Source organism: Sturnira hondurensis, unplaced genomic scaffold, assembly GCF_014824575.4.
Source record: "Sturnira hondurensis isolate 20B ecotype Veracruz unplaced genomic scaffold, ASM1482457v3 Scaffold0000780, whole genome shotgun sequence".
In the NCBI taxonomy this organism is placed as follows: Eukaryota; Metazoa; Chordata; class Mammalia; order Chiroptera; family Phyllostomidae; genus Sturnira; species Sturnira hondurensis.
In genome coordinates, this window is record NW_028073411.1 from 17081866 (window position 1) to 17108628 (window position 26763).

Genomic DNA, 26763 nt, shown 5'->3' on the forward strand with positions numbered 1-26763 from the left:
GATCGTGGCAACCAGAGCAACAGAAATTCATCCTCTCAGCGTCTCGGAGGCCAGGAGTCTGAGCCCAAGGTGTCCACACGGCTGCCACTCCGGAGGTCCCAGTGGGGGGGTCCTTCCTGCCTCTCCCAGCTCCTGGTGGCCCCAGACATCGCTGGGCAGTGGCTGTATTGTGCCCAGGCTCTGCCTCCATGTTTGGAGGCCTCCTCCCCCTGCCCCTCCCCCTGCCCCTCCCCCTCCCCTGTGTGTCTCACTGGGACACTCTCTGTTACATCGGGGCCTCCCCGATAGTCCAGGCCGGTGTGGTGTTGAGGTCTGAGAGTGCCGCCACGTTCACAGGACTCTGGGGGTCAGGATGTGGACGCTCCCTGTTCAGGGCCTCCCTTTAACCTGCGGCGTGGGGGCGACCTGTAACCCAGTTTTCCCGCGACTCTTCGCTACTTTCCAAATCATCTACAATGACATTGTATTACTAGACACAGTCGATCATGATAATCCTGCTATTCATGAACAAGTTTTATGACATTAGTCATTTTTCCCAATTTGACACAGAAACAGACAGGGAGAGTTCACTGACGAGGACGGGCACAGCCGGACCCTCCCGGGTGTGTGGGAGTCCCCGTCCCCACCCCCACCTCGAGCAGGGCTGCACGCTGCCTGAATGGCTGCGTCAGCATGTCAGGCGAGCTCTGTGTTGTCACTCCACTTCACAGGTGCGGAAGTGGCACCTGCACAGCTGGGCCCCCTCCCCAGGGCACACAGCTGGTCACGGCAGAGCTTCGGCCTGGATGGGGTTCGTGGCTCAGGGATGGTTTCAGCACAGACATCGGCCAAACGCAGACTGGAAGTCACGCTCCTTCGGCTGTCCCAGGTGAATGCAGTGGTGCTCAATAGATGCTCCTGGACCCCATCTCCTCGAAGGTGGGGCTCGTGTCCAGCACGTTGCTGCATCAGCAGTGTCCTCCTTGGGGCTAAGGCCTGAGGAGGCCAGCGGGAGCGTGCCCTCGTGGCAGGGTGGGGTGGCCGTGGGGCTGAGCCCCAGCCCGGGCCCCGGGTGCCGCTCACTGGGTCTGCGACCTGGGCCCGCTTCGTGCCACCTGGCCTGCGGTGCCCCACCTGCACCGAGAGGTGGCCCGGTGTCAGTCACCGCCACGCTCTGCTCCTTGGGCGGTAAACAGAAAAGGCAGCTGTCTCCCCCGGGACCCGGCCTTCGGGGAGCAGAAGGCAGCCCCAAGCCCTCAGGTTCCCAGGCCGCTGTCTGGTCCAGGCTGGAGACCGCAGGACCCTGTCTACTCCTCTTCCTCCCAGAAAGAGTCCTGGGACCGCAGGGCCGGGAAGAGCTTTCATCCTGGGCTGGGAACGGGCCTTGGAGACCAGGACATCCGCTGGGCCAGACGGTGGCTGGAGTTGGACGCAGAGCAACCGCCCACGGGGCAGGCCCCCCCCCCACACCGTGCACATGTGTGTGCATGCAGGCACCACACTTAACGCACACATGTGTGTGCACACACATGAACACAACTCTAAAATAACTATTAGAAATCATGCCCTCAAAGCCTGTTTAGAAACAGAGAGGTGATCGACATAAGAGGACACCAGCCCGAGTCCCACCGCCTGGGCCACCTTGGAGGGTCCCCCAGCTTTGACAGGAGGAGGGCGGGCCTGCACCACTGCCACCCTCTGTCCTGGTGCACCACCCGGACCTGTGGGCTGTCCCCTCCTTTTTCACTGGGGGGCACGGCAACCCCTTTCGCGTGTGGATGGCATCCTACCGCCGCGGCCTGCTGTGTGGCAGGGAAGGAGACAGTGTATCAGTGTCACTGACGCCCCCCGGGACGCACCTGCAGCCGAGGTCTGGCAAAGCCTTCACCGTTGCCTTCGGATGAGTCCCTGGGGACCCTGCAGCAGCCTGTGTGACATTCCGTCCCCGGCTGCAGTCCATCCGCTCTCCCAGCCCCGCTCCAGGTTCCCTCAGAGCACAAGATGCCTCTGGATGGGGGTGGGGTGGGGCGCCTTGAAACTGCCCTTGGTTTCATTCAAGCGACCACAGGACTTTCCTCCCAGCCACCGAACCACACTGCTTGTATCCGAGTGACCATCCCCCGGCCCAGACCCTGGTGAGCAGGGCCAGGGTGCTGGGGACTGGCCCCAGAGACCTGGCCCTGTTCATGGAAACCTGGGCCCATGGCGCCATCTTTCTAGTGTATTCCGTGGAAGACCCCCCCCAACCTGTGGCGTGACTGTGCACGCTGGTCATGGAACAGGGCTCTGGTCTCCAGGCAAGGCTGAGGCGATCCTGGTGCCTGGGGCGTGACCCACCCAGGACACCCTCCGTGCCCAGGAGCGGGGACCCAAGGGTGGGCCCGGGAGGCAGACCTGGGTCGGAAGCACATGGGCATCAGGCCATTGGCAACAGCATGGACGCACCTTGAGGGCCTTACGCCAAGTGAAATGGGTTCGAGAAAGAGTGTGGGGTGGCGTCTCTGATGCGTGGGACCTGAGAAGGCCGAACCCGCGGGGACGTGCTGGTCCGGGGTGGGCAGGTGTCGGTCCACAGCACAGACACCCAGGTAGAAGATGACCACGTTCTGGGGATGTGCCGGGGTGTGACACACCGCGCAGGGCGGTCACAGGAACATAAAAGCTGCTAAGGAGCTAACCTTCAATGTTGTCACCACAAAAGAGACTCGGTGATTGTGTGACAAGACCGAGGTGGCAGCTATGGTGACAGCGGGGTTATAAGGCAGACACGTGTCAGACCGACGCCACGTACACCGTGAAGTCACACGAGGCCGCAGGTCGGCTGCACCGCAGCAGCGCTGGGCGGGGAGAACAAACGCAGCGTGAACCCCCCCAGTCCCGCCTCTGAGACTCAGACAGCGTCCTGGGAGGAGGGGCTGCCTGAGCCAGGGAGGAGCACCTGCAAAACGCAAGTTCGGTGTGCGGCAAGGCGGACGGTTTTAGTCCGGGCCGTGGTGGCCCAGGAAAATGAGGGTGACACCTGCCACATGAAGCACTTAGAGAAAGCCCAGGGCCAGTGTGAGTCCAGGGGCCAAGCCTGACCCCGAGGGCTGGGGAGGCGGGACTACACCGAGCGCTGGAAGATGAGGAAGAGTCCAGGATGGAGGGTGGAGGGTGGAGATGAGGGAGGGCACCCGGGAGAGCAGAAAGCTGCCCCTGCGGGGAGCCTGCACGGTGGGGGAGGAGAGGGCTGGGGGCTGGGGGCGCCCCAGGAAATGATGGGGGCAGGCCTGGGCCGGGCTGGTGGGGGAGCCCCTTCCGCTCGCTTCCCCAGCAGACAGGGCATGCCTTGGGGGTGAGGTCACCGGGGCCGCTGGGCCAGAGTGGGAGGGGAAGTGCTGTGTCAGCACCAAGCTGCCTCAGAGGCTGGGGTGACACTGAGGCCTCTGCTGCACAGGGCGCCGCGGCGGCCGCAGGGCCCAAGCTTCCCGCCTGTTGCGCCAAGAAATTACAGGACCCTGGCCACGCGCTGGGTGGGAGCATGCCACAGGCTCCTTCGTCCCCCCACTCCAGGACAAGAATGCCCCTGTGTCGTGCCGGGCAGCTTTCTGGTCCCGGGCCTCTCCCTGCTGTGTGAAGGCCAGAGGGGCAGCGGATCTGCAGCCCCATGTGCCACCATGGGCCAAGCCTGGAGCTGACTGGGTCCTGAAAGGGTGGGGCTGGCCGCTGGGTGGTGAAGGGCAGGCCCGGAGCTGAGCAGGGACAGTGGCCCCAGCCTGGCTGTGTCCCCAGCGGGGCCCAGCAGCGGGCTGGCCCCTTCTGTGGCACTTTTTCCGTCTGGCCAGCCAGTCCCCTGGCAGCGGCCGGGACAGTGCACAAGAGAGCAGTAGCCAAGTGCACCCATTCTCCAGAGGAGGAGACTGAGGACCAGGGTGGTGGAAGGCTCTGCTGACTCAGTCACATGGCGGTCGGGGCGGAGCCTGGGTGCTCCAGGTCCAGAGCTGGCTGCATAGGTCCCAAGGCACCAGGCATCGGCCACACCCACCAGATGCGTCCCTGAGAGGTGCCACCCAGAGTGCACTGTGGCCCCCCCCAGTCCCGGATGTTCAGTGTGGCCGGGCTCTGGGCTTCAGGGCACATGCCGTGCCTGGGCAGAAGCTTCCTGCGCAGAGAGAGACGCGCAGGCTCTGGAGTGAGACAGCAGGATGCGAACCCCAGCTGCAGGGTCCGGGTGAGTCCCTTCCCTTCTCTTAGTCTCAGGTCCCCACCTGTAAAATGGGGAACTCGTGCTGTGTGCCTAGCACACAGTAGGCACTCTAAAATGGTAGGTTATGGAGCCCACTACTCCCAGCTGACTTCTCCTGATGAATCTGTGTCTACTCCCAGGGTCTGGCTGGGCGCAGCCCCTGTACACCCGTCTCTGCGCAGGTAACCACAGGAAACCCAAGTCACACTGACTTTAACATCTTAGGGGATTTGCTGGCTGTTAGAGCTGAGAACAGCAGCTTCAGGAACAGCATGATCTAGGTGCAGATCCACCCTGCAGGGCCGTATAAATTCTCTCCTTCTTCAGTTCCTCTCCCAGGGTCCACAGAGGGCTGCCAGACCCAGCTTTCCTGACTCCCACACCCAGGGAAAGAGTCTGAGCAGGAGGGGGAGACGCTGCTCCAGCAAAAGTCTTGTATGGAATTGGCTCTCCTGGGTTAAAGAATGCACCACTAAACCAATCAGTGAGGAAGGGGGTGGGATAGGCTCATGGGCTCAGCCAATCGGGATTTGCCCCTGTCTGGCTCTGGGTTCAGTGCCACTTGAGTTTCATGATTAAGAACAGGGAAACAGGCCTCTGTTGGTAGGGAGAACAGGGAGCAGTCCTGGAAAGGCCCTGAGACCTGCCTCCAGAGCTGGACACTGCCACAGCGTGGGTGCTGGGGGCCTGCCCCGGGTCCAGGCTGAGAGGGGTGCGGGCAGGTGAAGGAGGGGCTCCCACCCGATGGGCGCAAGCACTGGAAGATGCTCGGTGGTGCCTGTCGGCTCCTGCGGGGCCCCTTCTGGCTGAAATGGCTCACCTTTGTGACTGTGACCATGTGACACCAGCCTTTGATATTCCCACTTCACACCCTCCTCTTCCAGCCGGGGCGGCTGTGTGACCTTGGGCAAGTCCCCTCACCTCTCTGAGCCTCAGTGTTCTTCCCTGTGATGTGGGCCGACTGGAGCCCCCTGCAGGATTGCACTGGGGATGACACCGCTCCTGGGCTCAGAGAGTGCCCTGCAGACCACCGCCCATGACACCGGGTGGCCAGAGCGGCTACACTGGGGCAGCCACCCCCAGCTCTGGGGAGGACAAGGTGGGGCCACCTGGAGCACCGATGGCGGCTCCTCGGGTGGGAGAGCACGCAGGCGTGCTCCCAGGAGAGCACGCAGTCAGAGGGGGCAGGGCAAGCCGCGTGGCCAGACAGGGTGAGCAGGACCGGTCCTCCCTGTGTGGAGGGCCATTCCAGTCCAGGACAAGGCTCACGCCCACCTGGGATCGGGGATGGGGGGGGGTCGATTTCCAAGAAGGGCTTGGGCCGAGGTTGCTCCCAGCTGAGGGCTGTTGTTTCATGAGAAAGACAGAAGACCAGAGGCCCCACTCTGCCGGCCCGGAGGCCCCAATGGCACCCCTTCCGTCCGCCAGGGGCCCTCCTGCCGCTGCCCTTGTTCCTGTCCTGTAGGCTCTCCGCATCTGGGCCTCAACACCTTTATTGCCTCGTGTTTCCAGGTGTTGGCGGGCCTGGTGCAGCGTCTCTCCAGGGGTTCAGGGCTGTAGGATAAAGTCCCGTTTTCTTGCAGGCTGTCCGCTGGGGTCCCCCAGCTCCTACAAGTTGCCCCCAGATCCTTGCCTTGAGACCCCTCCATGGGCCCCTCACACTTCCAAGTTCTCTACCCTTTGAGCCTCCGACTTCAGAGAGGGCCCAGCCCTGTGCCATGGCCTTGGGCACATCACCCCACCTCCCAGTGTCTGGGCAACTGCACCTGCAAGATGGGGGACACAATAGCACCTGCTTCCCAGGGTCCCCAGAGCAGGGCGAGTGCTGGCCACTGCCGTGCCTGCCTCCCCGCTCCTGCAGGCCAGGCCCAGGGCCAGGCTGGGTGAGGAGGGCGGCCCCCTGTCAGTGTGGGGTGTCAAGGGGAGGCTGCAGACAGAGAGTGTCCCACGTCACCACCCCGCCCCACCCCAGCCCGGAGCAGGGCCCACCCTCTGAGTCACCCACTCATGTCAGAGGACTCATCTTATCGAAGATCGGGGTGTGGCCGGGGATGGCCTTCCAGGTCCCCAAAGTGTGGTAAGCTCTCAACTCATCCGATGGGGAGCCCAGGCCCAGACAAGGGGGCCAGTCAAAATGCGGAGCCTGCCCCGAGTTTGGAGAACTCGGCCTGAGAAGCAGGTGTGGCCCCGCACCTGTGTAGCACTTGTCCAGCTCCAGGCAGAGGTGGGGGTGCCCCTGGTGGGAGGGGGGGAGGTGAAGGTCCTGGATCCCCGCCAGGTCCCAGCTGGAGGGGCTCAGTTCCATTCCCAGCACTGTAAGTAACGCAGGCACCAGCCCTGGGTTAATGGGACACAGCCACTCCACATCTGGAGGGGTGACAGCCAGACCCTCCTACCGGCCGCTGCAGGACCCTGAGCCTTGCAGACAGCAGCCCCTGGGCCCAAGAACTCAGGGTGTTCCCTGCGGGCACTGCCAGGGAGCTCAAATAGAGAGAGTCTGCAGGGGACGCCCTTGCCTCCAGACACCACTGACACCACTGGACACCACTGCGATGCTGGCTCGTGGGAAATGCCTGGTCCCACGGGGTCCTCCAGCACCAGGCCAGGGGGCAATGACTCAGTCCCCTGGGACACACTGGGTCGGAGAGCCCCTCGGGGCAGCATGGGGGGTCTCACGGACGGGTCTCCAATGTCCTTCCTCCCCACAGCGTTCGCTGCTCCTCCAGAGCCCCCCACCGCGCTGCAAGGTGTGGGCAGGCCCCAGTCCGTCCCGTGGGGGAGCTTCACGGGGCTCTCCACCTGTGGTGACATGTGTTGGTGGAGGGACACAGGGAATTGGCATGGGGAAGGCATTCTCATGAGAGGGCGAGGGAGGCCACTTCTCACCAACCTTAACAGCAGGCCCCTGCTCCTGAGTTAGCTTCTAGGTCATTCTGCCAAGCTTGGACACTACTGTTGAAGTAGGTGCTCCCCGCCCACCTCCCCTGGGAACAGCAGAGTCTCTGGCTGACTCACTGGGCTTCTGGCAGGATCCCCAGTCTGTCTTGCCCGCAGTCCCCACAGAGGAGTCTCCCACAGGACTCCAGGTGGAAGGTCCTGCCAGGACGTCCCACGGTTCTCTCCCTGAGGAGCCCTCCTCCCCTCCTGATCATTCATACCAGGCTGCTCTGAAGCATTCGGCTCGTGGTCATCACACAGGCGTCCTGTTTCCCTTTTTGCCCTGGCTGCCAGGAGCCTCAGAGCAGCATTTATGGGCACACACTCCAAGGCAGCATCTCCTGACAAGGATGTGTGTATTAACCTCACCCCTGGCTTCTCATTGTTCCTACCACTCCATTAGGCCCTACTCTGGTTCTCGCCTCTCCTTCTTATGTTGTTCTTGTTTGTGAGAGCCTTGACTATTGGGGGGATGACAGGGGAGTGAACACAAACAAGCAAGTGGTAAGTGTATGTGAGTGGAACGAGCCTCCAGCGCTGGTTGGAGAAGGGACTGTGATAACACTCGAGAGAGGGCCAGGCGCAGTGCGCGGACACACTAGCAGCCCCCACGTCCCCGCAGGTCCTGACCGGAGGAGCAGCCTCCAACCTCCAGACAGCATCACCTGGGCGCACCCTGGGCTCCAAGGGTCGCTGGCCCACGTGAGGCGCAGATCCCAGGTAACAGAAGTAGAAGCCTCTGCTGGGTCCGGTTGGCCGAGCCAGAAGCAGGGAAGCGAGGGAGCAGCAGGGGGCGCTGCTTCCCCTGGATCCCTCACCTGCCTGGTTCTGGAACCCGATTCCCTTTTTTGAAGCCACACAGAATACTCTGGGCCTGGGCCAGCCCAAGCTCTCCCCGCCTCTTCCAGCAGGCAGCCCAGGCTGGGGAGAACCAAGGGAACTCTAGGGGACTGCTCCAGGCTCCAAGTGGAGTAGGGAAGCTCCTGGGTGTCCTTTCCCTCGGCCCAGCTTCCCCTCTGTCCAAGGAAAAAACATCCCCTGTGCAGGGTGGTGGCAAAGATCAGGCCAGAAGCCGGACTTGATGGGCAGGAAGACCCAGGCCTGAGTCCCAGCCTGCCACGTGCGGTGGCCTTCACCGACCAGAGCCCCGCTCCAGGGGTCGAAGCCCCCACCCCCACGGGCCGGGACCAGTGCGTGAAACGTCGCGTGCAGAGGCCCCCGAACCGCGCAGGGCTTGCACAGTGGCAGGCGCTGTCAGTGCTGAACAGGACAGGACCTGCGGGCATTGGTTGGCAGCGACAGCCAGCCCTGCCACCTCTCTGGACTCGGTTTCCCCATTTAAGCAAGAAAGGTCTAGAAATGTGAACTCTGGACCCTGTCACTTAGGGTTCTTCCAAGGAAAGGCCCCCACCCCCACACTCCCACCCCTGCCAACGTCTCCAAACCAAAATGCACTTCCAGGTTTCTGACACAGAAACCCACATCCCATTGCCCTTCATCCGGGGGAGGCCCCAGCCCGCTTCCTGCCCCACCTACCTGTGGCCACCACAGCCACGCCGCTCCGTGGGTGCTCACCCCTGAGCCTCCAACACACCTGTCTGATCCTTCAGCAGGCACTCCCTGTCCTTCAAGGGGCCCACAGCCCTCAAACTAGGACCCCCTCAGTCCCCCAGATCCCACTCCCAGCACTCTCCCCCTCCTCTGAGCCCAGGGTTCCTAATCTGTGTGCCCATGAACTTGCATGAAAACAAACATCTCGATTCTCACCAGCATCTCTCCCCGAAGCTTCCTTCAGTGGGGAGGCAGCTCTGAGCCACAGCGTACCTGAGGCCCTGTCCCCCAGGAAGAGCACAGGTGTGCCGCGCCACGCTGTGTCACCAGGGCAGCTCCGATGCCCTTCTGCTCCCTGCTGCTTGGAAGTCTCACTGCTATCCTGCCACCAGCCGGGGATGGCTAATAACGTGTTCAGAGAGGCCCGGGGGCACATCGTGGGTTCACTCGTTGTTTTGCTAAGTGCACTCCAATCTCATTGTTTCCCTTTGCAAGGCCGTGAGTTTGCTGAGTGCATTTAAAAAACACCATTCTGAGCAGGGCTCCCCAGATTTTTCCAGGGGCCCAGGGGCTCCCTGCGGGGACCACACGGACTGCAGCCGTGGGAGTCTCCTCCCGACTGCCCCACGGTGCCTGCTCTCACTCGCTTCTGCCTCTGGAGCCTTTGACTGGGTGATGACCAGCTCCTGGTAGTGGCCTCGCATCCTCGTCACCAGGCTCTGGGCCACTCAGGGCAAGGTGCTGAGTCTGAAGTGGCCCCTCAGAGGCTGTGGACAGAATAAGGAAAATGGAACAGCTTCCAGTTTCTGTTAGCCTTGTGCCCAGCATAGAGTGCTTGCCAGCATAAACTGCACCCCACCGTCTACTCTGTGCCCCCCAACTCCTGTGTGAGATGACCAAGAAGGGGACAGAGGCACAGAGCTGGGAGCCCTGACAGACGGCCCTGAGCCCGAGAGGGCGCCCTCCGGGCTCTAAGGACCTGGGAGTCCTTGCAGGGGCAGGCGCTTCCTGAGGCTTTGTCCCTGACACAGGTGGAGGCCAGAGGGGCTTCCATCACCTCTGATCTGGGTTGCTTAGGCCCTGTGTGAGGAGGCCTGGGGGGAGTTGGGGGACAAGGGGGAGGGACAGGCTGGGAAGGAGGAGCTGCAGGGTCTGGACCTGTCCATGTCTATGGGGAGGGGAGCAGCTCAGGGCCCTGGAACCCTGGACACCAACATGCCTGGCACAGGGACTCCAGGGGAGCCCAAGACCTGCACCCTGGTGGCTCCCCCTCCCCGCTGCTTCCACCCCTCCAGGTCACCAGCATGTCCATTACGAGTTTCCGAGACCAGGAAGGCCCAGTACTGCTGCCGCAGCCGCTGCCGCCGGGTGGGTCCAGGCCCGGAAGGCCAGGCGCGGGCTGGTTTGGGACGGGGCGGGGCTGGCGGAGGGGGCGGGCCGGCTAGAGTTTTGCCTTTAAATGCGTTGGGGCCCGCTGCGCACAGACTGTCGGCCCGGAGGGAGCGGGTGCCTCTTCTTTCCTCGAGACCCTGTCCGGGTCGGTCAGGTTCCTGCGGTCCCGGCACCCGCCTGCCAGAGCCCTCTGGCGCAAGCGGTCCGCGCCCGTCCCCGGCCTCAACGCAGGAGCCGGACCTCTGGCCTGGACACAGCCTCGGTGTCCTCGCCGGCCCCAGGCCGGTCCTCCGCGTCCCCGTCTGCCGCCGCCCACCCGTCCGCTATGCTGGCGCGGGCGCTGCTGCTGGCCGCGCTGGCCGAGCTGGCGCTGGCCCGGGAGCCCCCGGCGGCCCCGTGCCCCGCGCGCTGCGATGTGTCGCGGTGCCCGAGCCCCCGCTGCCCCGGCGGCTACGTGCCGGATCTCTGCAACTGCTGCCTGGTGTGCGCCGCCAGCGAGGGCGAGCCCTGCGGCGGCCCCCTGGACTCGCTGTGCGGGGACAGCCTAGAGTGCGCGCGTGGCGTGTGTCGCTGCCGCTGGGCGCACGCGGTGTGCGGCACCGACGGGCACACTTATGCCAACGTGTGCGCACTGCAGGCGGCCAGCCGGCGGTCACTGCAGGTCTCTGGGTCGCCGGTGCGCCAGCTACAGAAGGGGGCCTGCCCACTGGGTAAGTGCTCCCGCCCGGGCGGACCTCAGGCAGGGGCGGGGGAGGGGACCTGAAGCCCTCTCCTGGGGAAACTGAGGCTCAGAGCTAGGGTAGAGCCTCAAGGTCTGCCATGCCTGGGCACAACTGGGGCGCCCATTAGAAATCATCTAGCCAGCCCTCTGGTTTTCCAGATGGGGAAACGGAGGCCCAGAGGGGTTACCCGGCTGTCTCCAAGGTCCGCCAAGGTGCCAGAGGAAGAGCAATCTTTCCCTTCCCCGCCCCGCCCCGCCCCGCCCCCCGCTGGGTGCCCTCTCGAGCAATACTCGGGGTTTTCTTTCCTCTTAGCTGCACTTAAAGGCACATCTCCCTCGGGCTGTCTGGAAACAGTGAGCAGAGCCGGCACCGAGTGGGACTCCGTGGGCAGGGGCTTGGGGCAGGGAGCTTCGCAGCCCTGCAGACCCCAAGTTGCCCCTACCCCGACCTGGAATTGGCCCTGGCTGGCATGCACACAGGTTGACCCTGTGCATGAAAGAAAATGCTAGAAAATCCCGCTGTCCCCTTATTTGTTTCAGCTGTCCCTTAGGAAGGCAGGCTCCCACACAAGGTCAAAAGGTATTCTCAGATGCCCTGTGTTGGGCCCCGAGGTCATGGGTCAGACTTGTGTGAGCCCTCAGCCTGCAGCCTCGGGGGGATGGGGCAGCCTTCGGGGATGGGGGGCTTCTCGGCCTGGGACAGCCTTCCAGGAAGCTGGCGGGGAAGATTGTGTGGAAAGAGGGGTCACACAGACTAGCTCGGGTAGGCTGGCTGTCTGAGGTGGGCGAGTGGGCGGGGCAGATCGCCCCGAGCACCTGGTGTGTGTGTGGGGCGGGTGCCTGTGCCCGAGTGTGTTGTGTGTGTGCATGTGCATGTGTGTGTCACCCAAGGTGGGGCGAGTTGGCAGGTGACCAGTAGCCACAGCCTGGTGCCAATGGCTCAGACTTCGTTCTGTAGGCCAGGCTTCCCACGACGCCTGGTACTCTGAAAACAAGTGCCCGGGCCCCTAAAAAGGCAGGGGGAGTCACACATGACTCCATCGGAGGTTCTGAGAAAGGCTGCAGGGAGAAAACACGCATGTGCACACTGACGACAGGACCCAGGGCTTCCCAGGGGAATTTTAACAGAGAGCGCTGCTCTGCGGGGAGAACACGCCCGACCTGCTCCCAGCACTCTCCCTGGATGGGGAGTTAGATGGGGCTGGCCCTCGGGAGGAGGGTGTGGTGCCCCTGGCTGTCAGGGAGATGGGTGCTGGGCCTTGAATGGGTGCTGCAGGCCCATCTGGGGTGGCCCATCTGCTTCAGGGCTTGGTACTGGCGGGCCCAAATTGGGCCACGCTGACGGGTCTGGGAGATGGAGGGCTCAGGGTGGGCGCCTGCCCACTGCAGCTTGGTTGTGTCGGCAGAAACCCCCAACCCTAACCCCGCCATGTGGTAGACCTACTACAGTGAGACTCCGGGTCTTGGGAGCAGGCGGGAGGGTGGAGGCCTGCTCCTTGACCAACGGTGTCTGCCCCTGTGATGTGAGCTTCTCTGTGGCTGGGCTGGCCCTGGGCTGATGACAAGGCCCCTCCATGAGGCAGACACTGTGCCCTGGGGAATCTCCAAGGGTGGGGAGACGGAGGCAGCCTGCTGACCACAGACAGCCCCCGGATGGCTCAGCAGGCAGCAGGGAGTGCTGGGCCTGGGACATGGCTGGGTGGGGACATCATGGGCTAGGCGGCCCAGGTGTGAGGGCCCCTTACTCATAAGGGCCTGAGACGGGTCAGGGGGCCTGCACCCCCCACCTGGAAAGTGAGGGTGAGAGTAGCGAGTATCGGGAGTTGTTGCGTCAATGGGCTGCCTGTGACGTCATGTACTAGTATCACAGCTCCTGCCTCCCCCAGTCTGTCCTAGCTGCAGGGTCGGGACTCCTCCGTGCAGCGGTACGGGAGCAGGTCTGGCCAGGCAAAGTGAGCGAGGAGCGGCAAGGCCTGGGGGCAGAGCGGAAAGCCAGCAGTCCCGGGTTCTGGGAGTCCTGGGAGGGCCACGGGGCCCGGACACACGGATTTCCGAAAAGTCCCCCCCCCCCCCCCCCGCCGCCATGGCGGCNGCCCCCCCCCCCCCCCGAGGAGTCCTTGCTGGGCCGGTCTCTCGCCAACACAGGCTCATTTGCCTCTGCGAATCTGGTCCTTCCTGCACCTCAGATGTGTCCGTGGAGGAGGCAGAGGGCAGGTGACTTGTCTGAAGTCAGTTGGCCGGGAAGTGACTGTGCTGGGCCTGGCCTCAGGTCTGGCTGGCTTTGAACGCCACACTCTCTGGGGTTCCAGGCTTTCTCCTGCCACTGGGAGGCAGCAGGGTCCCCGCCCGACACCTGGGGTCAGGCCAGGCCTGGGTCTCCAGCTCCACTCCCTTCAACTTCCACAGAGCATCACTGGCAGGTTCCCCCTCTGCCCTCTGGAGGGACCGGCCAGAGGTTGCTGAGCGGTGCCCCCACATCGCAGTGGGTAAGTCTCTGCCCACCCCCAGCTGACCCTCACCAGGCCTGTCCTGGCGTGCACCCATGCCCACCTTGTCTAAGGGCCTTTAAGCAACTTTAAGCAGGAGCTAAAGATAGGGTCTGGGGCTGCAGTCCTGTGTGTCAGCTGGCTGTGGCGCTTAGGTCCGAAGCCTTATCACCTTTGACCCACCGCTCCTCGCTGTTACTGAGCTTGCTCCCACAGTGAGGCTTTAGCTCCACCTTGGCACGTGTCCCCAGCTGGGCATCGCTCCTGGTGCCCTGGTGATGACGGCCTCCCCGTTCATCCCTGACTCTCCCCCCCGCCCCCAGCACTTCTGTGCAGAGCCACCAGGACGGCCTTGCAAAATCTGCCCTGCCTGTCACCAGTGGGACGCCTCACCAGCTCCCCAACACCTACCCTCACCCTCGAGTCCCATGCCATCTGGCCCCTCCCATCCTGAACACCGCCTCATCCTGTGTGCTCTGGGCTCCCTCCCACCCCAGGACCTTTGCACAGGCTGCACCCCTGCCCAGAGTCCTCGTTCCCTCCCCTTCCCATGGCCGAGTCCTCATCCTGCCTTGGCCTGGATGTCCCTCTACCCTGGAGTCACCTGCCCTGACCATCACGCCTGGTCACCCCCTTCGTTATCCTTGTGAGCACACCCTGGGCTCCACTTACACCCTCACACCGCCGTCCGATGCAGAGCCTTCTCTATCTCACCAGGCTCTGGGCCTTGCAGGGTGGGCTACCGGTCTGTTTGGTCCCTGCTGGGCCTGGCCCAGCACCTAGTACCCAGTAGGTGCTGTGAGTCCTCGTTCTGTGGGAATCTCCTGCAGCCCTCCCAACCATCCTTGCATACATCCAGTGGCGGGGGGGCTCACCACCTCTCCAGGAGGCAGTGCCACGCCCTGGTGTGGAGGAATGCCACTATGGGGGGATAGTAAAAGTCAAGGTGAAGGCCTACACAGAGAAGAGGCCCCCTTTCTGCCCCAGAACCAAGGGCCCTAGACACCACTCTGCCTCACCTGCCTGCAGACAGGCCTGGGAGTGCGCCCTGAATTCAGAACATGGAGCCCTGGGGTGGTTTATGACGTGGCGTTTAATAATCAGCTTTTATTGTGCAAGCCTGAGTAGGCTCCTACCGCAGCTCTCAGCTTTATTTATTTAAGAGCTTGGGTTGGCTTTTGATTTTTAATCCTCTTAGCAAGTCAAGCTAGAGGACGCCTCCTCCTCGCCTCCCCCCCCCCCCCTTGGGATGGCAGAGCTGAGCTACAGCATCTGTCCCTGGCTGGGCCACCGCACCAAGGCCGCCGGGGGACAGGAGGCCAGCCAGGGAGGGCCGGAGAGGAGTGGCCGGCCCAGGGCACTGGCCTGGCACCCACCCCTCAGCTGTCCCCCAGCTCGCCGCTGTGGGGGCCCCGCATCCCTGTGGACTGGACGGAGGAGCGGGCAGGCCACTGGCCGAGCCGCCTCTGCGTCTGTCCTGACCGAGGGTCTGAGTGCCACCTCTTCCTGTGACCTGCTTTGAGGGAGAGCAGCCACCAGGTTTACCAGGGTCGAGGGCGAAACACAGGCCCAGTCTCTCGCTCACATTACACACACGTGTGCAGGCACTCTTACGCAGCCCTCTGCCAGAATAAACTCAGGGCGGGGTGGCGAGCCCCCCTGGGCACTCCAGCCCGGAGCCCCTGATTGCCGTGTAGCTCTCTGCCCACCCGGGGCCTCAGACACCCGAGTTAGTAGCCTCTGCTTGCTTTCAGGGAGGGTTTCGAACAATCAAGTAAGAGAATAAAATCACTGATCACTTGTCCTCAGGGCAGCGGAGATATGGCCAGGATGTGTGTGTGGCCCTAAACATCAATGCCAGCTGTAGCATGGGACACAGGTGGCCCCGAAGCAGTGTGGCGCGGCCCTGCCGGCGGTGCGCCAAGGCCTGTGGGCAGGGCCAGTACTGGGACCCGGCTCTGCTCCCGACGTCCAGCTCCCCGGGAACGCGTCCTAGCCCCACCGCTGCCCGTAGCCAGCCCCTGCAGGCCTCCTAGGCTCTGCGAGCCTCAGTTTCCTCATCTGTGACACGGATGGCAGTGGTCCCCCTCACTGGCTCATGGGACAGCCTGTGACAGGGCGAACGAAGAGTGCTTTGCGGGGCGTAGAGGCTGACAGACATCCATACCTCCACAACTAGAGGTGGACGGGCCAGGCTTCTGATGTAGACGGAGCTCGTGGGTGTGAGGGGAGGGGCCAGGGAGGGGGGAGCCCGAGGGCGGGCCCGTCAGGACAGGGGCACCTCCTAGAGAAGGAGGTCCGGACTGACCCCACCTTGGCTTCGAGGTGTGGTGGACCCTGTGGGTGGCCTGGAGCCCTGCCTCAGCTGCAGGGGAGCGGGTGGGCAGACGGACTTTGATAAAGAAGAGTGGCCTCCTCCTCAGGGCTGAATGCAGCCCCCAGGGAACCGCAGCTGGAGCCGCCAGGCTGGCCCAGAGCCAGTCCTAGGTCCCCATGAGGGAGTCGCCAGTCCTGTTGTCTGAGGACTGGAGAAGCCTGGGGCGGGGGACAAGGGATCTGGCTGTGGGCCGAGGGTGGGTCTCTTGTCTCATGTCCTCTAGGAACCTCTTGGCCTCGTCTGAGTGACAGGCTGAGGGCTCCTGCCCTGCAGACAGGCGGGGAGGGCTCGCAACCTTCATGCCCCAAGCCCATCCACCGTGGGCGTGGCCGGGGGGGTGGAGCCAAGGCTGGGTCCTAGGGACAGGGACCAGCCCCCCGCCCACCATCACCCTGTGGGATCTGAAGCCGCTGTCCTTGGCTGGAGGGAGAAGGTTCACTGGGGACAGGCAAGTTTTTCAAGAGAAAGAAAAACACAGGGCCTGTCTGGGAGCTTGATTGGACCGGGAGGGGCTCCTGGGGCTCCACAGCCTGGCTTGGTGGGGGCGGGGCCTGGGTGGGTGCTGGGGGCCCTGGGGGACCCTGCTCCCCTGTCCCTGGAGGACATCAGGCACTCCCTGCTCATCCACTCATTACTCATTCTCTGGATGCTCCCTGCTGTGGGTCAGGGACACCCAGGCCACCGGGACAGATGGAGGAGCCAGCTGTGGGGAGAGGAGGCCACGAAGTCTTCTGAGTCAGGCAAGCTCCCGAGAGGAAGTGTGTTGTCCGGGCCTCGGCCTCGAGGGACGAGGGAAGGGGTGGAGGCCAGGGGCCTTCCAGAGCCTGTGTGCTCAGGGAAGCAGAGCCAGGGGGCGGGGGACAGTGGCAGCAAGTGAGGCGCAGCTCTGCAGGGAACCCGGACCCCCGGGGGCCACAGGGTGCTGCTGGGAAGTGGCTGCCTGGACTGCAGGCTGTGGTCACTATCATGGGCAGACCGGCATGGTCCCGGACCTCACCCGAGGACGGCCCATCCGTCCCTGGGCTGTGGCTAACCACTGGGTGACATTAGTCTTCTGGGTGCACGAGGCAGGGGACGGAGGGACAGGGCCTGTGGGACTGGGTGCCAGGGCCAGGCAGGGGCGCGGCGGGGGTGGCATGCGCAGTTGGTCTGCAGTAGTCCTGGGCTGTGGGGCACACGGCCCACTTGGCCGCACCCAGGGGGCCTGCAGGGGTGTGCGCCTCCGTTTCCCCATCTGTCCGAGGCAGTCAGGACTGTCCAGAGCCGGCACAGAGCAAGCCACCTCGGGGTGGGCGCTGTCCCGGAGCCCTCCTGGCGGCCCCGCCGGCTGTGCGGGACGCTGCTCCAGCAGGTGGAGTGCCAGCCTGTGTCTCCCCTCCTTCCCAGTGGGGCCCTTGCTGTCCCCCGAGGCGCCTTGGGACACCTGGCCCGATGGCTTTCCTCTGACAAGTTCCTCGACTGAACCACCCAAGGCCTGCGGATTAGTTTATTTTTGAAAAAACAAAAAACGCGAGCAGCTGAGTCTGGTCGAGACTGACTGTTGACTTCAGAGCTTTGGCTCGAGGACGAGGACGGGGTGGGGTGGGGGTTGTCCAGCCCCCAAATAAACAAACAGTCTGCTTCCCAGCCCGGGGCCGAGGTTTTCATGTGGAAAGTGGCAGTGGGAACCGAGTCCTCCCTTCCCACTGATTCAGGGGTGATTCATCCATGTGGGGGAGAAGCACCAGGAACCAGGCCCTTCCCCCGCAACCCGCCCTCCCCTCGCCCCTCCCCCGCCTCCATCAGCTTAAAGGGCCAGGGCCTGGCTGAGTCCCTGTCACCAGCTGGCTGACCTGGGAGCCCGGAAGGGTACTTCAGGTCCTGGGGTCTGGGAGGCACAGCCTGCAGTCGGTGGGCCAGTGCCAGGCCTGTCCCCACCCCCACTCAGCTTTGCCTCCAGCCTCAGGGTCCTGGCCTGGAACCTGGCCATGACGCTGCACTTGGAAGGCTGCTCCTGCAAGACCTGCTGGCTCTGTGGTGTTTGCAGACCTGCTGTGTGCTGCTTCAGAGGGGTCAAGGGCAGCAGCCTGCCCTCCCTGCCCTGCCCCCACTCCCATCCTTCTGAATCGGCTGTTTCCAGGTCCCGCCTGCCTGTGCTGGGTCCCGGGGGAGGCAGACGGGAGGCACTGATTCCTGGTGGGAGGTGCACGCGCCAGCTTCGCCCGGGGCTGCTGCAGCCCGTCCTTGGGGACAGCGTGCTGCAGCGCCCGCCTTTTCCGCTGCCACCCCGGCCCCGGCCCCAGCTCTCCACCACGCTTTCCTCTCTCTCTTTTCTATTTGTTCAGATATATCTGCATATATTTGCCTGTGGTAGAAAATTTAGAAAGTCCATGAAAGACAAAATCACCCCAAGCTCCCCTGCCACCATGAACTATTTTGATGTATTTCCTGTCAGCCTTTGACTCCTGGGGATTTGACAAAGGGTGATTTTTTAAAAATCACGTGGAAAATTGAGGGTCGCCTGTTCTAAGTGGTCTATAGAGAGACCACATTCAAAGAACAGTGTCTGACAGAGGCCACCAGGCCGCCCAGATCTCCGGTGGCACAAGGTCAGGGCCTCGGTGGCCGGGGCATTTCGTGGCCTCCCTGGGCCCATGGGACCTGGGCCCGGCCAACGGGGGTGGATGGATGTGCCTTAGGGGCTTCTAGCCCCCGTGTGGAAGCCTCTGAGAGCCAGAGTGAGGCCATGTGGGAACATGGCCTTTTCTGATCAGACATGTGATTCTCTTGTGTTAGCCACGCAAGGCACCAGTCCGGGTCAGCCACGTCCACCTGCAGCTGCCTTCACATGTGATGCTGGACCTTTGCGGGTGCTGTTCCGCTGCCCAGTGTGCCATTCCAGGCCTAGGGCCAGGGGCACCCGCGGGCTTCCCTCTGTCCATTCACTGGCCACACTGACGTGTGTGGCTGGTCACAGGCTGTACCAGCACAAAGTGCATGTGCAAAAGGCCCTTGGCACTCGTGGGTGGAACACACTGCACAGAAGAGCCATGGGGGAGGCATTGTGCTGGGAGCCTGAGCAGGGAGACACTCATTCTGACTGGGAGAAGTCTGCTGGAGGGCTGCCTGGAGGAGGTGGGATGTGAACTGTGCCCAGGAGCTTTTGGGGTGGGAGAAGTGGAGAGTGGTCCTTGCACATGAAGGCAGAGTGGTGGGTGATAAAGCAGAAACTCAGGGTAAGTGGCCCAGCAGGTGACACAGTGTGGGGCGGTGGGTGACGCCTGGCCTCGCCCACCTGGGACTGCCCACCTGGGACAGCTTGCCCCAGCACAACAGTGGGGCATGAGCCTCAGGCTGGGGTAAGTCAAGCCTGGGTATGTATGGAAGAGTTGCAGACCTTGCCAGATCCCCCCAATCCCTGCCAGCCTGAATTCGGGGTCCTTCAGGGCCCCGGGCCATGGGGATGGCCTGGTAGGGGGTGTCATGTTGGAGACAGACCTGGACAGGGGGCAGGGTCTGCCTGGCCCCCTTCCTCCTGCCTGTAGTCTCGGGGACAAGTGCGGGCTCCCAGGGCCGCGGGCAGGGCAGGCGGAGCTGGGCTGCCTAGTGGGCAGCCTCACCCTCGGAGTGCCTGGGAGCATGGGCTGCCCAGAGTGGGGCAGCCGTGCCGAGCACCCACGTGTGCTGGAGGCCCAGAGCCCCGGCTTGAAGAGGCTGGTTGGTAACCCGCCTCCAACCTTACCCCGCCCCACCCAGGGGCCTGCCTCTACGAGGAAGGCTCTGGGCACCATGGCCCCTGGCTGCCCGTTGCAGGACTATCAAGGAGCCAGGTGGTGGCCGGAAGCGGGCTCCCTCTCCCAGGCAGGTGGCCTTTGATTTCAGGCTGGCGGATGCCCTGTGGCCAGTGCCCGCGGCTGCTCGAGGCGCAGTCGAAGGGTCAGTGTGTGGGCACCGGGAGGGGTGTGAGAGGCCCCCAAGGAAGGGAGCCCGCCTCTCCTCTCACAAGATGTGTGTCTTCGGGCCAAAAGATTCCTCCCGCTGAGCCTCAGTTTCCCCACTTGGAACATGGAGGGCCGTCCTCGGCTGCCTCTGAACAATCGAGACATTTGTTGAGACAAGGGGAGGGACTGCATTTGCAGCCTCTGGGCACAACGGTGGGCCCGGGCCAGCTCCCAGCACTCAGCGTCACCCCCGTCCCTTTGGACAACCCAGAGAGCCAGGCTTTCTCTCGACCCCGACGCTCAGTCACCGCCAGGGTGGACAAGAGAGGCAGCAGCTGCCACACTGGACGTGACGGGTTGGGCCCGCTTTGCTCCCCGACGTCAGGGTGGCAGGGTGGGTGGTGGCGTCCCCCGCAGGGAGCTTCACACAGCACAAGTTGCAGACGGTGCCAAATTCTACAGGTGGGGGCACGGGGTCTTCAGTCTCATTTTAAATGAAGAGTCAAGGCTCAGAGAGGGGGAGTGATTTGCCCAAAGCTGCACAGCTGGAAAGTGACCGTGCCGGCCTCCAGGCCCAGGCATTTGAGCCCAAAGGACCACTGCTGGGGCTCTAGATAGCACCCGTCACTGGCGGGGGCCCAGGGCACCTTGGCACAGGCCCTCAGCAGGGGGACCAAGGGCCTGGGCCTCGTGCCAACAACGTGCCTCCAGCCTGTGGCCCCAGCAGGCGGCAGGCCTGCTGACAGCAGCAGAAATCCGAGCTGGGGAAGGTTCCAGAGAAGTCTGTGAATAGCTTGGCAAGTCAGGCTGGGGTGGGGCCAAGTGAAATGCAGATGGGGGCCCAGGGTGGCCCCCACGGGCCTGGGCAGGTCAGCCAGGGCAGCTCAGGGGGTAGGACCCCAGGGCAGGGCCGGGGCTGGTTCCGGTGCCAGGGTTGCCGCGTGTTCGATGCAAGCATTAGGGCCCAAGGGACCAGCCCAGACGCAGCCTGAGTGGCCTGTCAGTGCTGTGCCGCCCAGGGCAAGTGTGTTAACCTGTCTGAACCTCCTGGCTGGCCGGGCAGCTTCCAGGGAGGCAATGTCAGGGAGCTCGGCATTAACAGTTCTGGGGGAGAGTGAGCTCCATTCCCGATGTGTGGGTGTCACCACACTGCTAGGCATGGGGTGTCCCCAGAGGGCCATGAACCCAGGGGGATTTTGCGGGGGAGCCTCCTGCCCCTCCCCCGGGCAGGCTCTGGGTGGCATCTGGGACTCACTGAGGCCCCGGGTTCTTCCTGCCAGTGCAGGTCTCCACAAGCTGAGCAGCCCAAGGTACAAGTTCAACTTCATTGCCGACGTGGTGGAGAAGATCGCGCCAGCAGTGGTCCACATCGAGCTCTTCCTGAGGTGCGTGGAGTCCCCTCCCTGTCCGAGGCATCCCCTCCATCAGCTGAGGCCCAGACTGGACTTCATGCTGGCACTGGGGGCAGTAGGAGCCAGGGTGGGCTGTGGTCAGGCAAACCCCGCCCCAACCCCCGGACGCAGGCAGCAACCTCGCTGCCCATGGAGCTGTAGGTGCTGGCCGGTGTGCAGCGAGTGGCAGCTGCGGTTGTTTTCATTCATGCAAGCAACCGGCTTCACTGAGCAGCTACTACGTGTTACATTCCAGAGGGCCGTGGAGGAAAGCTTAGTGAATGAGCAGGGTCCCTGGCCCTGGCACAGGGTCCCCTGCTCGCCGGGCCCAAGCATGCCCAGGAGGAGTCCTGGTCACTGGGCGTCACTGCCCCATCTCTGGAGGGCAGGCCCGGTGCCCACCAGCGGCAGTGAGCCACCAGGGTGAGCAGACGGGAGGCGGGAGCCCGGCCCTGTCAGAACAGCAGTCCCCTCAGACACCTCCTGTGTGTCCCCTCGGCGGTGGCTGCTTTGCCCAAGTTGCTCAGACAGCCCTGAAGCAGGGTCCCCCCTCAGATGAGAGAGACGCAAGCACCTGTGGGACTCACCCTGAGACTCAGGCCCTGGCCATCCCCCAGTGCCTGCACCCCAAGACCCTTCCATTCTCTCACCCTTGGCATCTTCCCATGCCCCCAGAGTAGGCTGGTGTGTCCCAACTTCCAGCCTGTGGGGTCAGAGCCTGGGCCCTTCCCTGGGCTCCCAGAGCTGCTGAGTGCCCAGTGGGGGTGACTGAGTTCCCTGGGCCTCAGAGCCGGGCCCCACCCTCTGCCCCACTCTGACCCCCACCCCAGTGGCCTTTCTGTGGGTCCCAGACCCTGAGATGTGTCATTAAGGAAATTGCCACTGAACATGCTAAGTGGCACTCGTGCGAGGTCCCTGGCCCTGCAGGTGACTTGGACTGGAGCTGGGCTTGCCTCTGCAGGAGCCCGGCCAGGCCCTGAGCCAGCTCGCTGCTCACTGCAGCCCAGCCCGGCGGGCAGTGGTGGTTCCGCCTCGGCCTTAGAGGCTGGCGTCCTAGGGCTGGGGGCCAGATCCCAGATACAGACGAGATCCCAGACAAGGCGAGATGGTCATCGAGCAGGGGATGGCTCCGCTATGACCCCAACCCTGGTGAGCAGGCCCCTGGGCCGCCTCAGGCCCTTCTGCAGACAAACACTGAGCGCTGTGCCTGTCAGCCAGGCAGGCACCGGCGGCAGGTTCTCAGGTGCGGCCCTGCCCCGGGCACACACAGAGCTGGGTGGACACAGGCTGTGGTCGCCTGAGAGGAGCCAAGTCCCCAGGATGCCAGGGTCACACCCCTGCTCTGCCCTTTGCTGGCCTGGCCCTGGCAAGTGACTCATGTCTCTGTGCCTCAGTTTCCCCACCTGTGAACTGGAGACCTACCTACCTTGTAGGGCACCTACCAGGAGCATCGAGTGGCTTCGTCCCTGGTTCACAGGGAATGCTTGGTGGCACTAGCTGCGGTCACTGGTCCCGCCCAGCCCAGAGACTCACTTCCCTGAGAAATCCCATCCTACTTTCCCTCGCACGGTTTTCTCACTCATTTCTGCAAAGCCACCTCCAGCCCTGAGCCCTTGACCCGCCCACCCACCCACCCCCACTCCGCCTTGGAGGAGGCCCTGGGTCCCATCTCCCTCCGCTCTGGGACAGGGCTGTGGCTCCTTCTCAGAGGGCTGGGCATCGTCACCCATCAGTGAGGACTGACCTCGAACCCACGCCAGCTGCCTTGCCCCTCGGTCCCTGTTGCCCTGCCACGTCCCTTGCTCCTCCTGTCCCTGTGTCCTCGGAAGCATGGCAAGGTGTGGCACTCTCTAAGTGGAGCCCGCCACCTGCACTGCTTGGCCAGCCCCTTGGGGCTCCCGGCAGCTGGCCGTGGGCAGGGCCGAGGCGAGGTGGTGGTGGGCCCCCCTCCCCAGTGCTTGCCCTCACCCCGCAGTCAGAGCCTGGGAACACTGACGTGCCCTGGGGACCGGCTCGTGACTGCCCCTGCTGCCAATAATGCGCTGCCTCCAGGGCTGCAGGCCCTGGCCCCCACCCCAAGCAGACTGGAGATTGCTGTCACCAGTTTCCCAGATGGGGAGGCCGGGGGTCAGAGGGGCGAGGCACGGCGGCCCGCCCACGGGCAAGCAGGTGAGTGGAGGCCACACCTGCAATTAGCACCCTGGTTGGGCTGGCTCCAGTGTCCTGTTGTCCGAGTGGCAAGTGTCAGCTGTGTCATCACAGGTCTGACGCGATGGCCTCGTGTCTCACCCAGCAAATGGCAGTTCCAGCGTTACGGCCCCTCCTGGTGGCTGTAAAACGAGACAGACAGTGACCTGGCCAAGGCCATGGCCAGGAAGCGGGAGAGTCAGTGTTTGGACTTGGGCATGGGGGACCCCGTGCAGGCTCGGCCGTCACTGTGTCCCCTCCCGCAGGCACCCACTGTTCGGCCGCAACGTGCCCCTGTCCAGCGGCTCAGGCTTCATCATGTCGGAGGCTGGCCTGATCCTCACCAATGCCCACGTGGTGTCCAGCTCCAACGCCGTCTCGGGCCGGCAGCAGCTCAAGGTGCAGCTGCAGACCGGGGACACCTATGAGGCCACCATCAAGGACATAGACAAGAAGTCGGACATCGCCACCATCAAGATCTACCCCCATGTGAGTGGGCAGCTGGGCTGGGGCACTCTCCTGACGCCAGAGCGTAGGAACTTGGCAGCCCCACCACATGTGGACAGCTGGAGGGACCCGGCCCCAGGGACTGGCCGGCAGCTTGCATGGCTGTGGGTCAGGACGGACGAGCGCAAGGCTGCTGGCCTCTGCCCTCAGGCACTGTCATGCAGGGGTCCTTCAAGGCCCAGGGCCACACTCTCCCTCCTGGGATGACTGCAGGAGTGTAGCCGTCCTGTGGGTGTGACGGAGGCTGATGGAGAACCCTTGAGACATACGTCCTGTCCCTCTGCCTCCACCCTGGTCCCCCAGCTGCTGTGAAGAGGGCGGTGGGGCCCCTGTGACCTGGGCCTGGCCATCTGTCATCCCTCCTTGAGCAGCTTCTTATCTGGAGAGAACGCCAGACCCACAGAAACTGCAGATGTGGTGCCCGGAGGGCCCCGTGGCCCCCCAGCTCCCCCAGGGGTGATGTAGGATGTAAGGGGTACACCAGCGCTGGGAAACTGACGTGGCTGCAGGCACAGAGCTTCGGCCTGCGCCGATTCCACGTGTGTGGGTGCGGGTGCCGGCGCTTCTGCAGGTCCTGGCAGGTGCGGGGCACCCCTCTGGCCCATCCCCGCTGTGTTGTCGGGCACCAGTGTGCGGGGGACGGCAGAGCTTGGTTGGGCTGCTTCGTCGCTCGGGTCCTCAGCTTCCCTGTGTGGCCACCCGGGAGAAGAGATCCGGCGGGGTCAAGGATTTTGTAACAAGGGTCCCCAGGGGATGAGCGGGGTCTGGGGCTCCCGCAGTCTCTGGGTCGCACGCACCAGTGTGTGCATGGTGCACCTTTGGGGGTTGGTGTACATGGCTTCTGTCAGATTTTCAGAGAGACCTGTGACCAACCAATGGATTCGGTGGCCTCGGAGGCTGTGTCCAGCTGGACCCCGAGTGCATCCTTCCCGTGATGGACCCTGTGGGCCACCCTAGGAAGCCCTGCAGTCAGCGGGTGCCAGCCTGAGTCCTTCCTGTTCACCATGGGTCAGCCAGAGGCCACCCTGGCCTTGGTCCACGTTGGGGACTTGCCTTACCTTTACCCTGATGGCCCTGTGGGGGCCCGGCCGTGGTCTGGCTGTGGTCTCTCCACCGAAGGTGCTCCGATGAGCCTCCATCCTGAGCCCTCCCCCATCCTCCTCCAGAAAAAGCTCCCAGCTCTGCTGCTGGGCCGCTCGGCAGACCTGCGGCCTGGCGAGTTTGTGGTGGCCATTGGCAGCCCCTTCGCCCTGCAGAACACCGTGACCACGGGCATCGTTAGCACAGCCCAGCGGGACGGCAGGGAGCTGGGCCTCCGGGACTCGGACATGGACTATGTCCAGACGGACGCCATCATCAATGTGAGTCAGTCCCCCGGGCGGGACCCAGGGCCCACCCTGTCTCTGCTCGCATCCACTTGCTGGAAAGTCCCGTGGTGCCAGTCTGCCCCGGGGTTCGAGGCGGGGACAGCCCTCCAGGATGCAGAGGCGCAGCCATGCCCCTGGGTCGTCCTCGCCCGCCTGAAGGACGCCTGGGGCCGCGTGTTCATGGGCAGTAGTGTGTTGGATGGCCCGTGTGCGCTCACCAAGCCCCTGGCCAGACTGGAGAGGCAGCTGTGGGTGGTTGGGGTGCTCCACCGGCGGTGTCAGCCATTGTCGAGGCTCCTGAGGCCCCAGGGTGAGGACCGAGGCCTGTTTCACCCAGTGGCTGAGACTGGCAGGAGCCTGGCGGTCCGTGTGGAGAGTGCTGCCCGGGTCAGACCCAAGCCTCAGCCTGCTGTCCACTTGGCCTCTGTGGGCCTCAGCTGTCGTATCTGTGAGATGGGGGGCGACGACAAGGCCTTTCCATGCCGGTGGGGACAGAGATCTGGCCACGTCCCTGGCCGTTAGAATGAGAGTTGGAGGGGAAAGGATGCTCCGTTGGGGCTCAGGGCTCCGCTGACGCCGCGTTTCTCCCCCTGCAGTACGGGAACTCCGGGGGACCGCTGGTGAACTTGGTGAGTGTCCCCAGGACGGGCCTCTAGTTTTCCGGGGCTCGGCTCACATGCAGTGGGGGTGGCTTTAGGGTGGAGATGACGGTTAGGGAAGCAGCTGAGCGAGAGAACAGGAAAACGTGGCCCAGCCACGTGCTGCCCTAGCCCCCCTATACCCCCCAGGAACAGGGTGGCTGTCAGCGGCCAGGCTAGGGCCACATGCCCATCTGGGACCTGAGGCTGTGGAGACACAGGGTGGGGTCAGTCACCCCCCAAATTCCCACCCTTGAGCTTATTTGCAAGATGGGGGGGCTGTCCTCATTCTTGCTCGTGCCCCTCAAGTCCCCTCCCCCAGGTCTGTCCTGGGCCCGCCCCGAAGGCAGGCTTGTTCTCGTCCCAGGCAAGATGTCCAGAGTGAGTCAGGAAGCTCGGTTCACAGCCCCAGCCCCGGGGAATGGTCGCCCTGCAGCCCCCACCTGGGGAGCTCGCACGGCGGGGCAGGAAGGGTGTCCGAGGAGTACAAGCCATAGTTCAGCGTGAGGAGCAGGGAGAGCACTCTGGAGGGACGCCTGGCAGGGAGGCCTTGCAGCTGACGTGGGACCGGGGGCTTCCTGGAGGCAGAAGCATCTACTCTGGGCTGTGGACATGCGGGAGAGAGACACTGAGGAAGAGGGCACAGCAGGGCCATGATGGGGCAGGGTCCCGGTCAGGCACTGTGGCTGGAGAGGCAGAGCGGGAGGGACGGCCAGCCGGATGGTGGGGTCCACGCTGCGCCCTGAGAAGCCCTGAGGGCCTTTAGCAGGGTCCGTCCCACTGGCATTTGAGAAAGCTCCTGTGGGTGACTTTCACTGGGGGTCCAGGGTGCAGGGGGGTGAGCAAACAGGGCCGATGAGAGGCCCCTGGATCCTCCCACCTTGAGATCCCAGAGGACCAGGCAGGGACACGCACTCAGGGGACCAGGCAGACGAGGTGTGCCTTGATGCAAAGTTCTGCCCCCAAAGGTGGCCCTTGGGGACCGGGGCAGGAAGCTGCCCCGGGATGGGCAGGAACGCGGTGCAGGGGCGTGTGTGCCAGGCTGTGGAGAACAGCCTTCCCAGGGGCACATGGGCCCTGATGGC

General features: G+C 63.8%; 1 protein-coding gene across 3 annotated transcripts in view; it reads left to right on the forward strand.

Moving 5' to 3' along the window:
• Nucleotides 1-10177: 10177 nt before the first annotated feature.
• Nucleotides 10178-26763, forward strand: part of HTRA3 (HtrA serine peptidase 3) — a 29492-nt gene continuing 12906 nt past the window's right edge. For all 3 annotated transcript variants that reach the window (XM_037046461.1, XM_037046469.1, XM_037046476.1), the window contains exons 1-5: nt 10178-10794; nt 20874-20973; nt 23433-23655; nt 24840-25034; nt 25637-25669. In XM_037046461.1, coding sequence (XP_036902356.1) covers nt 10410-10794; nt 20874-20973; nt 23433-23655; nt 24840-25034; nt 25637-25669 — 936 coding nt within the window. In that variant the 5' untranslated portion in view covers nt 10178-10409. The remainder of the gene's footprint in view (nt 10795-20873; nt 20974-23432; nt 23656-24839; nt 25035-25636; nt 25670-26763) is intronic.